The sequence below is a fragment of the Dermacentor andersoni genome, chromosome 9 (genome assembly GCF_023375885.2).
Source record: "Dermacentor andersoni chromosome 9, qqDerAnde1_hic_scaffold, whole genome shotgun sequence".
NCBI classification, from domain to species: domain Eukaryota; kingdom Metazoa; phylum Arthropoda; class Arachnida; order Ixodida; family Ixodidae; genus Dermacentor; species Dermacentor andersoni.
In genome coordinates, this window is record NC_092822.1 from 4,462,332 (window position 1) to 4,475,048 (window position 12,717).

The following is a 12,717-nucleotide window of genomic DNA, read 5'->3' on the forward strand; positions in this document are numbered from 1 at the left end:
TATTGTCTAGAAAGCTAATGACCCATTTCTTACTGGAGTAGTTAATAGCCAGTTTCATAAGTTGCTGTACTATAACCTTACGAACAAAACAAAACTTTTCTGAAACAGGCTCGCTATTCTGGTTTGTTTTCTTGCTACTAAATGCTGTCATGATGTATAAAAGGACAGAGGACTACACAGTTATTCGAACATGCGGCATACGCTTGAATACAATTACTGGGCGAGTGGAGTATCCATAAATAGGGCAAAACTAAATATACTCGATCGAAATTTTTTTACAATTTTTCTCTTACCACTATATTCTAAGACCCAGTTAAAGGTAATGTCATAGCCAGCCACTCTTGAATTATGCAGGCGCTGCGGCAGAAAAATCCATTACACAGCTGTAGTGCCGAATGACCTTGTGCACATAAAGCCTGCATGTTGACGGCGCAACCAAGAGCAGCTTGGTAATGGCAATCTTGGGCTTCTCACTAATGATAGCCTCCGCCTGAATGACACGAGGCTACTGGAAACACTTTTGTCTGTCACAGTTGCCTGTTAGAAGCCGCAAGCTGTTTTCACAACTCACCCCAAAAATAAAGAATTTTGCTGCATGGCAATCCCCAAGTTGCCGTGTCTGGCATGCGAGGCAATTAGAAGTGCATGCAGTTTCATCTCTGTCAGGCTGAAAGCCCTGGAACAAATGTGCTAGATAGCTGATGGAAGGGTCAATGAAGTAGCACAGATAGAACGAGAACGATTATGGCAGTCCAGGGAAAATACCTAGCACACCCTGCATAGCACTAAAGTACTGCTCTTTTTTTTTTTTTTTTTCAGATTCACCACTGAGCATGGGCACTGTAGACAGTCTGGAACCACAACTAATGCATAGAAATAAAACACCTTTATTGCTCTTCAAATTGGTAATGTGTACATTTCTCACGGGCACGCAACATTATATAAAGGCATCTTGCTTTGTGAGGTTTTTGCGTTGTCATGAAGTGCACTTTGCTGGATGCCCTTGGTTAAAAATCAGCCAAATTTCACACTTCGCACGAAATTGTTTCTCAACTGCATATCTTGGGCTACTCGGCAATATCATTGCGTCATTTTATTCTGTAAAAGCAACTAAATATGATGCAGAATATGAAAAAGAACATCGTTAAGAACTACTGCAAACTTCTGAATGAGATACACACATGCTGTAGGCCATTGTAAGAGCGATGCACAGCAAGGACAAATGTAACTTTTGGTTGTCCAGCATGTGCTTTACAATCGCATTGAATCACCAACTTCTCTCCAAGTGATTGGTTAATTTCTATATTCTAGCCCTAAACTACAAGGAATGCCTAAGTAGAGTGCTACAGGTTAATTATGATTTGCACCAGAAGGCATTCTTACCCCACAGGAATGTAGGCTAGGCAACGTAAAACTGAACCTGCAAGATGCCATAGCTGTAAAGGCATGATGCAAGTTCACTTACATGCAATGGTGACAATAGCTAGCTTCATCTGCTAGCATCAACACCTGCAGAAACTTCACGTGCACATTGAAGTGTGTTCCAGCATTCCTGCTATGTTAGCACAAATATACACCAGAAATAAGGCTATAACAAGGCTAAGATTGAGCGAATTCATCTGCCTTAGGCAGCAGCTGAGAAACACTTGGACATTTTAAGCCAATATTAAAGTAGACTCGCAATACTAGACCTAGCATCATCAACATTATCACAACAAAGAGCGAAATTTTCTGACATGTAGCAATAAGGCTAGGTACGATAGTGTTGCTCATAAAAAAATAGAAGTGCCGCACACCTATCTTCAGACTGCACTAGCGAGTGGCGTCTGCAGCAATCATATGAAAGGAGCGATCACGACATCATGATCCATCCACTTTCTGAGTTCGTAGAAGCAAGCGTTGTAGTAAATTATTTAGGGCACTCTAGTTCTTGGTTAATACAGTCGAACCCGTATATATCGAACACACAACGAATTATTGTGTAGAACAAACAGCTGTAAAATCCCCTTGAAAATGTTTGTATAATATCTTTATATGTCAAATTACCTATATATCGAACTTTTTTGTGATCCCTTTCAGATTAGATATATCTAGGTTCAACTGTACTCCTTTTTAAGGTTTAGAGAGTGTGGACATTCATTTAAAATATATATTGTATGTTGAAAATGTACATGTGCAGTAGCATAGGGCCATCAGTAACAAAGAAAAATACTCGAACAAAACTTTCTCATCATGCCCAATACCGGTGTCACACAGTGACTTGCGACTGCGATAAGATCCAATCTGGATCGAGTGCTGTACATGGCCACTTTTAATCATGGGATCTTGCTTGATCCAGATCCAGATAATCACAATTTGAGCATTACAATCGAGCCTCTTGATCGCAATCACAGGCTAATGGCCCTGTAGTTTTGAGGGTTGCAAACAATCAGCAGGGGATAATTAGCTTTACCCACAATGATGAACAAAATAATTGTTATAGAAAAATTTTCATATTACAAATATTACAGCATATTAGACAAATTTGATAAATGCTTTGGACCCACTAATAGCAGCTGGTTTGCTTGAGCTCACCCAAACTCTATCTGGATCGTTGGACCGTGTAGCTGCGATCACTGTCTATTGCGATAAAAGAAATTCTATTCGGGTCGCGCTCATACGCAATTGAAAGTGACCACGTGACACTGGTATAAACTCCTGTGTTAATCTTCCAGGAACAAAGATGATGAATGTTGAAACATTCTGGGCACTTGTACAGCACACTGCATAACGTTTAGAAACAAAAGTCAACCTTGCAAACACGTCAGTGATAGCTCTTCACGAAATCTTGGGTTGTTCCCACAGCATCATATTTAAGTAGGTCCCAAAGATGTCCTTCAAGTTTCAGGCAAAGAAGTGCAGTGAATATGCTACTGAATGCAGCCGGAATGCTAACTATTACTTAAACATCCCCCAGTACTAAAAGGGCCTTTAAAGGCTTTTTGAATATAGAAAACACAGCTTCCTAGTCACTAGACAATGCTCTCATGAACATAAGCCAAATCTTATTCCAGTACATGCTACAGGGAACATACCATTTCCCTCGAAGGACCATCGCTGATTTACTTCAACCTCTTAATATTCCCGCTACTTTTCATGATTACTGTGACATGCCAATGAGTGCAACAGCTACTGGCTGGACTCCTTTAGGTTTCATGAGAAAACCGTGCCTCTAGCAGGCAAAAAAAAAAAAAAAAATACAAGCGAAGGAAAATCTCGCAAGGCTATTATAAGGAACTGCAGCAGAACTGATAGTTGGGCGAGTTGGCACGAATTCATAGTAAAATATTTAGTGCGCACAATTGACAAGGACACAGTGAAGGGGGACACACGAGCGCTTACTCACAACTATTTTATTTTCGGAAAGATACAGAACATATATATATATACCCCAGCTATCAGTGCTGAGCATGCGCAACAAGAGTGGTCAGTAAAACAGAAACAGATTAAAAACAGATTAAGAAGGGTCATCCAGTATTTAAAAAAGCAAATTCTTTTTCAGTGATTGCAACCGATGGTTGGCTTATGCACTTTTCAGCGCACTTTTTGATATGGAATGCTTCTGTGATTTCCCGTGTTAGTTTGTTTTTATCTGAAAAGAAAATGTCAGTGTTAAAAAATACCGGATCACAATGACATATATTACAGTGGTTCGACAAGTGCGAATGGTTTTCTTTACCGAGGAATGTTCATGTTCTTTTAGATGGGAGAACAGTCCCCCTTCACTGTGTCCTTGTCAATTGTGCGCGCTAAATATTTTACTATGAAGCTATTATGAGGCTTTTGCACCATCCAGTGGCTGAGAAGAACACTGTGCCCACACTACGGGCTACAAGATCAGGAGGCATAATGTGCCTACCTTGAAGGCCATGCCAGCACCAAAGCTTAGCATGAAGAAGAGTGGAGCAATGCAGGCATTTCTCTGCATTGGTATGCTATGCTGGAATGGGCAGTATGTTGTCCACAATGCAAAATGACGGCAGAATATTGGTAATTTTCGTGATCACGTCACCAAATGGGTGTTGCGAGTAGCCGGTGTGCCTAGTCCCCAAAATATACATTGTGGTCTGCATTCATAAACTAAAACACAGTCAAACCAGAATTCAACCATAGTTTGCATAAAATAAAGCAATATTTAAGATGCATTAAAGAAAAAAAAATTACAGGAAATCAGGCTACAACTACGCTTAGACATTTCCAATTATAGATCTGTGTCCCTGATTGTCTGTGTAATGTTCTTTTGACTGCAGCAGGGCAAGCACATGCTCAACATGTTCATTCTGTTCATATGCATATATGCAGAAATACACAAGGATGAGGCAGCCCAAAAATAACACCTGGATTGTGCCAGATGGGCTCCATGAGTATACTTTCCCCTGCATCAGCCAGCGTAGCGGTTTCGCTGAAGAAAAAAATAATGATCAGCTAGGACAAATGCTATCACTGTTGTGTAGGCATTTCCCTCTGCAAAAGCACTCCAGAGGGCAGGAACACAGCAGAGAGGGCCCCGACTACAGAAGTATGAACTTGCACTGGCCATTTGGGAGGGAATGTGACGAATAAAAAGTAAACAAAAGTAGCTTTTGCCAACAGTTGTGCCTGTTATGCTTATACCAAAATGCACAAGTGTGGCAACACAAGCTGCAGCGAGGTCTGCGCGATAAACATAGGCCTCTGCGAGAACTGCAACTGTTCACCCTAGAAGGCCTGTGTTGCACCTGCATCTCACCAGCGTTTTTCCTTCAAAAAATTTTTTTAGAAAGATTTCAAACTTATTACTGCTTTGTTCTTGCTAAACTTTTGTAGCAAAATCCTATTTTATGTTTGGGATCTTTCAATGAAGGACTTTGCACTGTTACTTGCCTGGTTTGTAAAGAAAAATATTCTAAGAAAAAAGACAGACAGTGCTGCAGTAGGTCAATTTGCTCCAGCACCCCACGCCATTGTTGCAACATCGAACGACACACTGCCCTAATCCAGTTCGCCACAGCACTGGCACATTGGCACAGTTTTTAACGCAGTAGGGACCAACGTTACTAGACTAGCTTCAGTTTTAAAACTCGGCGCCATTGCGTGGAACCGCCACCCACCCGCGCCTTCGTGGCGCTACAGTCGCGCCCGGCTTCACTTCCTCACTGGCTGGGTACGCGGGCGGGCCGGACTAAGTACGCGGTGCAGCGTTGGTGTATTCTGTGGTTCGTTGTGAACGGCAAATTTCAGCAAGCATGTCATCCGTGGAACTGTAGCCTTCGCCGAGTTTCTTAAGAATATCAGCAGACGATGCCGACGTGCTGCGTACCTGACTACATAGGCCGCTATCGGAACGATGTCGACAGTTCGGCGCACCACTTTTTCTGTGCTCCCAGCAATGCGACGCTTCGCTCGGCGTGAAACAGAGAGATTCCTCGTGCCGACCGGGAACACTCTGCGAAATCAACGGCACGCGCTCATGCCACTGCTCCCGCGTTCCTCGTCGTCTTCCACAGCTGGCTGCGTGGTGTTCATCTTTCCAGCGTAGAATTTCACTTCACTTCTGTCGTCGTAATGGGGAGGCCCCGTTTACGGGGGTATGAGCCACTCATTGTCTTACGTAACGGAAAGATTTAATTTTGAAGAAATTTAATTTCGAAGAATCACAAGCAGCAAATCGCAGGCGAAGGCTGCTAACCAGCCGCCGAGCAAACTCGAGACATCGAACGCAAGCGACAACTGCGGACTCGTTCTCTCCGCCGCAGCCGATTGTGTGTAACCTCATAACTGAGAAATACTTTAATGAACCCTCGGGATTAAAACCAAGTGATAAACACAGGGGCCGCACGTTTCAGTTTTGCTGATTAAGCATCTTCATGGAATGAAAAATCCGACTTCCTTTTTTTTTCTTTTCTTTGTGTGGCTTGTGTGTAGAAAGACCGACCTCATCTTGCTTTTTGTAGCGCTTCTTTGGCTTGGTGAGAAGCTTCGGTGGGGATGAAGATCATCCTACAATCACGCACTTTGGCCAGATATTATGGCTTGTGAGCCTAAACTGCGCGAAACGTTAAGACGACATGAAGAAACACACGACATTTAGAAACGCTCATGAGAGTGGCTTGTTGGGCTAGTTGGTACATGGTTATACTAGGAAAATGCCAGCAAACTTGAGAGTAGAATATGTCTGCCTCTTGATTTTTTTCTACTCTCAAGTTTGCTGGCATTTTCCTCGTATAATTTAGAAATGCAGCTTCTGCGCTTCGCTGTATGCGTTTCTTCATTTCATGCAGTTTACCCTTCTTTCAGTATTAACGAACTGGCGCGATAAATCTTATTGCTGTAGGTGGATACCGCTTTCTCGTGGTATCACTAATTCAGACAAGGAAGGACACCAGCGAGCGTGAAACACGCACAAACTGCCCGTCCGCACGAGCTCAAGGCTGTGACGAGGCGTCTGCAGTGGAGCCCGATGGAACAGCGTTGCCCTCTGGCGGCTGTCACAGAAGTGGCGACAGCGGCTGTAAGCGCGCGGGCGGGGAGTTTTACAACTGAAGCTAGTCTAGTAACGTTGGTAGGGACGCCATGCAGGGACAGCATATGATAGCTAATGAGCAATGGTAGCCATACGAGGCACATTCAAAAGCTTTTGGCAGTTAACAAGGTGATGCACATCGATAACAAATAGCACTCCTTCCTATAAAGCTGTTGCAAGGCCCTTTTCAAGGAGTACGGGCACAGATAGTACGTAGTTCTCTTTTGCTGCAATAGCTACGTATTGACACAACCACCAAGGTATGGTGCCTCTTCATTTTTCAGTGTGACAAATAATTACATGCTCTTCTATTGCAGCTCATTTCTGTTTGAATATTGAAAGCGCCCGACAGTGGCATTAGTGTTTCTGGTAGCCACAGCCAGTTGTGATGTGGTGGTAGTACTGTAAACTGCACTTGTGCACAGGAAGAATCCACACTGCGCCACCAAATGGCAAGAACCGCGATTACAAGCTTATTTTCGTGCACAGCCAATGCTTCTCATTTCTAAGAAAAATAAGGGGCAAAGGAGAAACAGCAGAGGCACAAGTGTTTGTTTCGAATGAGGCTCGCATTCTGTCCTCTGCCTCCATGGTTGTATCCACATCACAAGATGCCTTAGTGCCACTTTGAAGTCTATATCATGAGGTACTGCACCCTGAAGGTAGATGGTCTTTAATATCTACATGTCTCTTCACCATTAGTACTTCGTCAAATATATTCACGAGTAGTGCCAAGCTGATCAGCATGAGCTTAGAAATCTTGTGACAGTGCTCCTGCAAATTCACAGTGAGAAAGACAAGAAATGAAAACGATCCCATCCAACCCCATTTCATCTTACATGGTAAGAAGGCCCAAAAACAGAGCTGTACATTGCCGGTGTTAAGCTCTCTGGTTATGACCAAGTGGTTCTTCTTGACTCCTTGAGCACTATATGTACCGCCACCACAGCACCATGTGAAACTTATAGGTTCCCCTGCTGGCCTCGAACATGGCGGGCCCTCAACTTCCACACATCCTGAAAAAAAGACAAAATAGGCTTTCAGACTCCTGCATTTATGTGAAATTGTGGAACTCTCAAAAGGTTCAAACAACTGTTTAAACGAGCAAACTGGCAACGAACGACAGTAATATACATAAGCACAGCAATGAATATAAGTGTGTACTATATGTATCACCCACTGCAGTTTTCATTGAAGTTCTTATGATACAGAAGAGCAGCAAGAGCTATGTCACCTTCAGCACATCACGCAAGTGAAGAGAATAAACAGCACACTTGTACATCCCTGTGGAATTGCAGCTCGATTTCCAGCAAAGATGTTTCTTTTAAGCAGCCACATTAAGAGGAAGCTTTAGCTCGGTGCCAACTACAATATTTTTGCTCTAACACATGTAAAACGCAGAGATGCTCCCATGAGACAACTGCTACAACTTCCCGAGTGAAATCTGTTGCATTTGAGAGAAAAAGTTACATTTCGACAACTGCACGAAAGAGAATGTTGATTTAGGGTCTCATATTTTATGAAACTTGCTGAACGTTGGCAAGTTTTAAAAATATTTAAGCACGTTTACAAATTCATGACTCTACACCAAAAAAGGTTACCACAGTTTTGTAAACTGCATCTATTAGAGCACCTAAAGCTAAGAAATGTGACGTATTAAGTTACAGTTGACATAAAATTGTTACAATAGCTACGAAGCCCTACGTGCAAATCGATGGTGTGTTATAAAGTGGCATGTCAATTTTGTCTACTTTAGACGTCTTAAAATGTGTAGTTTCTAGAATTGTGATATCAATATTTATTATGACGTGTAAAACGTGGTACTTGAGCTTTTTTTTAACCTCTATCTTTTTTTAAATTTATGGTCTAAAACATTTGTTTCCTACAGTCACTAAATTTGACTTTTTTCTTCGTGCAACAAATCTCATCAAATTCAGTGCAACTGTTTCTATGCATATACAGATAGGAACTCCCGAGGTAAAGCCAAGCCTGTGGCATGTTGCGTGTTTTGCGTCCAAGCCTTGGGGTGGCGCCACCATAGAAACGACGACAGCGCACCGCCGGCAGCGGTAATCGAAACGCCAGCTAAGCCTTTATTATGCAAACTTTATTTGCAACACATCAAACCCGCACGTACAGAAAAACATTTCTAGCTGAAATGATAAATTTTTCGAAGCAAATTCAGCTTAAACGCTTAAAATTTTTATAACGCGACTTCTCGAACCGTTAACTGTGAGAGAGGAGGCATTATGAACCAGAAGTCGAACAGTCGTGACAGAATTCGCCCTTGTGAAAGCTGCGTGTTTCTGCTCAAACAGGAAGCACTGGCTCAAATCAAGTTGCAGTTTATGAATATTGTGAACGAAGTGACGTGACATCTTCAGCTACAAAAGTGGAAGAACTTTATCAACATACCAGCGTGTGACGGCATTATGTGGTCAGATGTGTTTCTTCATTCAGCGGCGGACAGCTTATGTTCACCAGAAATGTGCAGCGAGACTGAACGTAGTATCTTTTTGCACATAAACAACTATGCATGTTACGCACCAGTATATCTTTGAAGCGCTATTCATGTGCTGTTTATTTCATATAAACATCGATGATGTTATAATAAAGCTGTTTATTGGGAGCAAGTTCGTATGATTAGCACCGTGATTTCTCTCGGCCTATGAAGCAGTGCCAACATTCAAAGTTAGTTAGTTAGTTTAATGGCGCAAAAGCGGCTAAGGCTATGCTGCGCCAAACACGAGGTGTTTTAAATCCAGTTAATGAAGGAAAAGGCTTTGTTAATAATATATATTTTATGTAAAAATCCAGTGTCGTCTAGAAATTTACGAACGTCACATAATGGGACTAGCGGATCATCTCCTAAAATTAGAGCAGGGTGTAAAGGTATGTGTAGATATAATTTGTGCAAAAGTGTTCGTCTGTGTGTTTCAGTCTGCGCACATGTGAGTAATATGTGCGTAACTGTTGTAAGTAATTGTGTGTGAGGTGTGTGTGCCCAATGCGTAGTCGGCATAAAACTACTTCGATGAACCGCTCCTGATGATAGCATGACTTCCACTCGCCAACTATGGGTTTCGTGAGATGTAGTTTGTTGTCAGCACAACGGTCCCATTCGCGTTGCCATTTCGCCGTTAAGGCTTTTCTAATCGCGCGGATGCTATCTTTGTATGGAAGTGTTGTGTTTGTTATCTCTTTGTTCGCTGCCATCGATGCACATCTATCGGCTGCTTCGTTACCCGGTATCCCAACATGACTTGGTACCCAGCAGAAGCGGATTGACCTCCCATATTTGTTAAGCGCGACCATGTTTAGTATGTCCCCTAACAGGGGTTCACACTCAGATTTTAGGTTTAGAGCCTTCAGTGTACTTACGGAATCAGTGTATATGACTGTGTTTTTGTGCTTGCCAGTGATAATCTTTTTAACTACAACCCATACAGCGTAAACTTCAGCAGTGAAAACATAGGCATGTTTCGGTAGACGAATACTTCTTTCCCAATTTTCTGTTACGGCCCCTACACCCACGTGTTCTTTTGTTTCGGACCCATCATTGTAGAATTGAATGTGATTTTGATATTAGTCCTGAAGAGCATGGAATTCTTGTATAATGTGTTCGTGTGGAGTGTTTTTCTTTAAATGGGTTAATGTCCAGTCGCACAACTGTGTGAAATTGTACCATGGGGCCAACCGTTGTGGTTTCTTGGCAACCTGGAGGACTTCATGGGGAATATCATAATCCCGACAGTATTGCTCATACCGCAGTACAAGTGGCCTAATGATGTTTGGTTAAATTGTGTAGTGTAAGCGTGAGTTGCACTGTGTGACGATGTTGTAGCATGTGTGTTGCGGTGATGACTGAATTCTGAGTACGTAAGAGAATGTGAGTAATGCTCTGCGCTGCTGTAATATGGGTTCGTTACATTCAACATATAAACTTTGAATAGGTGACGTTCTGTAGGCACCACTTGCCAGTCGCAATCCAAGGTTATGTACTGGATCAAGTCGTTGGATATAGGACTGTCTGGCTGAGCCGTAAACCACGGAACCGTAGTCTAAAAGGCTACGCACAAGAGACCGGTAAATACGTAAAAGACAGGTTCAGTCGGAACCCCAGTGCTTATGAGATAAAACTTTGAGGATATTCAATGCTTTATTTGCCTTAATCTTTAGTGTTTTAATGTGGGATAGGAAGTTTAGTTTTTTGTCAAAGGTTACTCCCAAGAATTTATATTCTTGTTTTACGTGCAGCGCAAGGTCATTCAATTTTAAATACTGGTCTAAGTACAACCCTCGTTTTTGCGAGAATAGCACTGTTACAGTTTTTTGAGTAGAGAAGCGAAAGCCATTTCTCTCAGCCCACTCCATTAGTTTATTAATTGTTATCTGGAGCTGCCTTTCACATGTTCGTAAGTTTGAGGCGCGGCACGCTATTTGCAGATCATCGACGTATATGGAGTGCATAACTGAGGGGGGAATGACTTTGTTAACAGGGTTCATTTTTACTATAAAGAGTGTTGTGCTTAGTACGCAACCTTGTGGCACGCCGTTTTCCTGGATAAATGTGCGCGAGAGCACATTGCCTAGACAGATTTGGAATGTTCTGTTGGACATAAAATCAGCGAGACAGTTTAGCATTTTGCCGCGGATTCCTACCGCAGTGAGGTCACGTAAGATCCCGAATCTACACGTGGTGTCATACGCTTTTTCTAAATCGAAGAACACTGCCAGGCAGTGCTGTTTGCGTACGAATGCCTCACGTATTTCGTGTTCAAGTTGGACGAGGTGGTCTGTCGTTGAACACCCTTTTTTATAGCCGCACTGATGAGAATCAATGTAGTTCCGTATATGAAGCGTGGAAGTTAACCTGGCATTTACGATACTTTCATATGATTTCGCCAAACAGCTTGTCAGGGAAATGGGTCGAAAGCTGCTTGGGGATGTGCGAGATTTACCTGTTTTTAAAAAAGGCACAACAATTGCGTTTTTCCAGCTTTTTGGCATGTTTCCGGATTCAAATACTTCGTTAAATAATTTAAGGGGAGCCTCTACGGATGCTTGGGATAGGTGTGCGAGCATGGAATAATGGATTCGGTCAGCACCTACTGCAGTTTTCTTGCCAGCACAGAGAACCCTGTTAAGTTCTTGTACCGTGAATGGAGTGTTGTATTCATCGCTTGACATGCTAGCAATTGGTAGTTTCTCCTTTCCTGCCGACAGTTTGTATTTTAGGAACGTATTTGAATAGTTAGCCGAGCTGGAGACGTTGTAGAAATGCTCCCCAAGTATATTCGCTTGTTCTTGTAGTGTTGTTTGAGTACCTGAAGGTGTAAGTATGGGTATCGTGTATGATGAGTAGTCCCCCTTAAACTTCCTGACCTGTTCCCACATCCTTTTGGATGTGATGGTGCTATTAATTGTAGATACATATTTTTGCCAGGAAAATTTTTATGCCTGTCTCCGGATATATCGAGCTTGCGCTTTGGCTTGTTTGAAATTTAGAAGGTTGTTATATGTTGGGTACCTGCGTAAGATTCCCCAGGCCTTATTTTGCTGCTTTTTTGCCACGGTGCATTCATGCGTCCACCAAGGATTAAGCTTTTTCCAAACAATGCCAGAAGATTGCGGAATGGCCTTTTCGACTGCAGAAATAATGCAATTGGTAAACTTTTCATTAATTTCCTCAATACTTAGGTCCGTTAGAATAAGTTCCTCCAGCCTGGCGCTTTCTGTAAAAACAGCCCAGTCTGCCATTTGCAACTTCCAGTGGCGTGGTTTGTGGGATAGAATGGGTAGTGTTGATGTAAGGTGGATTAAAGCAGGTAAATGATCACTGCCATATGGATTCTCCAGTACGTCCCATTTAATATCGCTCAAGATATCCGGAGAGCAAAATGCTAAATCAATGCAGCTAAAAGTACGTGAACTCGGTGAAAAATGAGTTGGCGCACCTGAATTTAAAAGACAGATGTTGTTTGTTAAAATAAAATCTTCGATGAGTTGTCCTCTTTGGTCATTCTTATCGCTGCCCCAAAGAGTGCAATGAGCATTAAAATCTCCAACTAAAACAAAAGGTTTCGCAGATGGCTAATTAAATTTTCCATGTCTCGAGTTGTGAAATGGGTATGGGGAGGGATGTACAACGAACAGATGGTGACAGTCTTAAAAGT

The 12,717-nt window shown here is 42.4% G+C and overlaps 1 protein-coding gene across 5 annotated transcripts in view; it reads right to left on the reverse strand.

Moving 5' to 3' along the window:
* Positions 1–869: 869 nt before the first annotated feature.
* Positions 870–12,717, reverse strand: part of LOC126527429 (probable phytanoyl-CoA dioxygenase) — an 83,410-nt gene continuing 71,562 nt past the window's right edge. For 4 of the 5 annotated variants that reach the window (XM_050175267.3, XM_055068423.2, XM_050175268.3 and 1 more), the window contains one exon: positions 870–7,557. In XM_050175267.3, coding sequence (XP_050031224.1) covers positions 7,504–7,557 — 54 coding nt within the window. In that variant the 3' untranslated portion in view covers positions 870–7,503. The remainder of the gene's footprint in view (positions 7,558–12,717) is intronic. The other variant, XR_008611599.2, reaches the window with a different exon arrangement.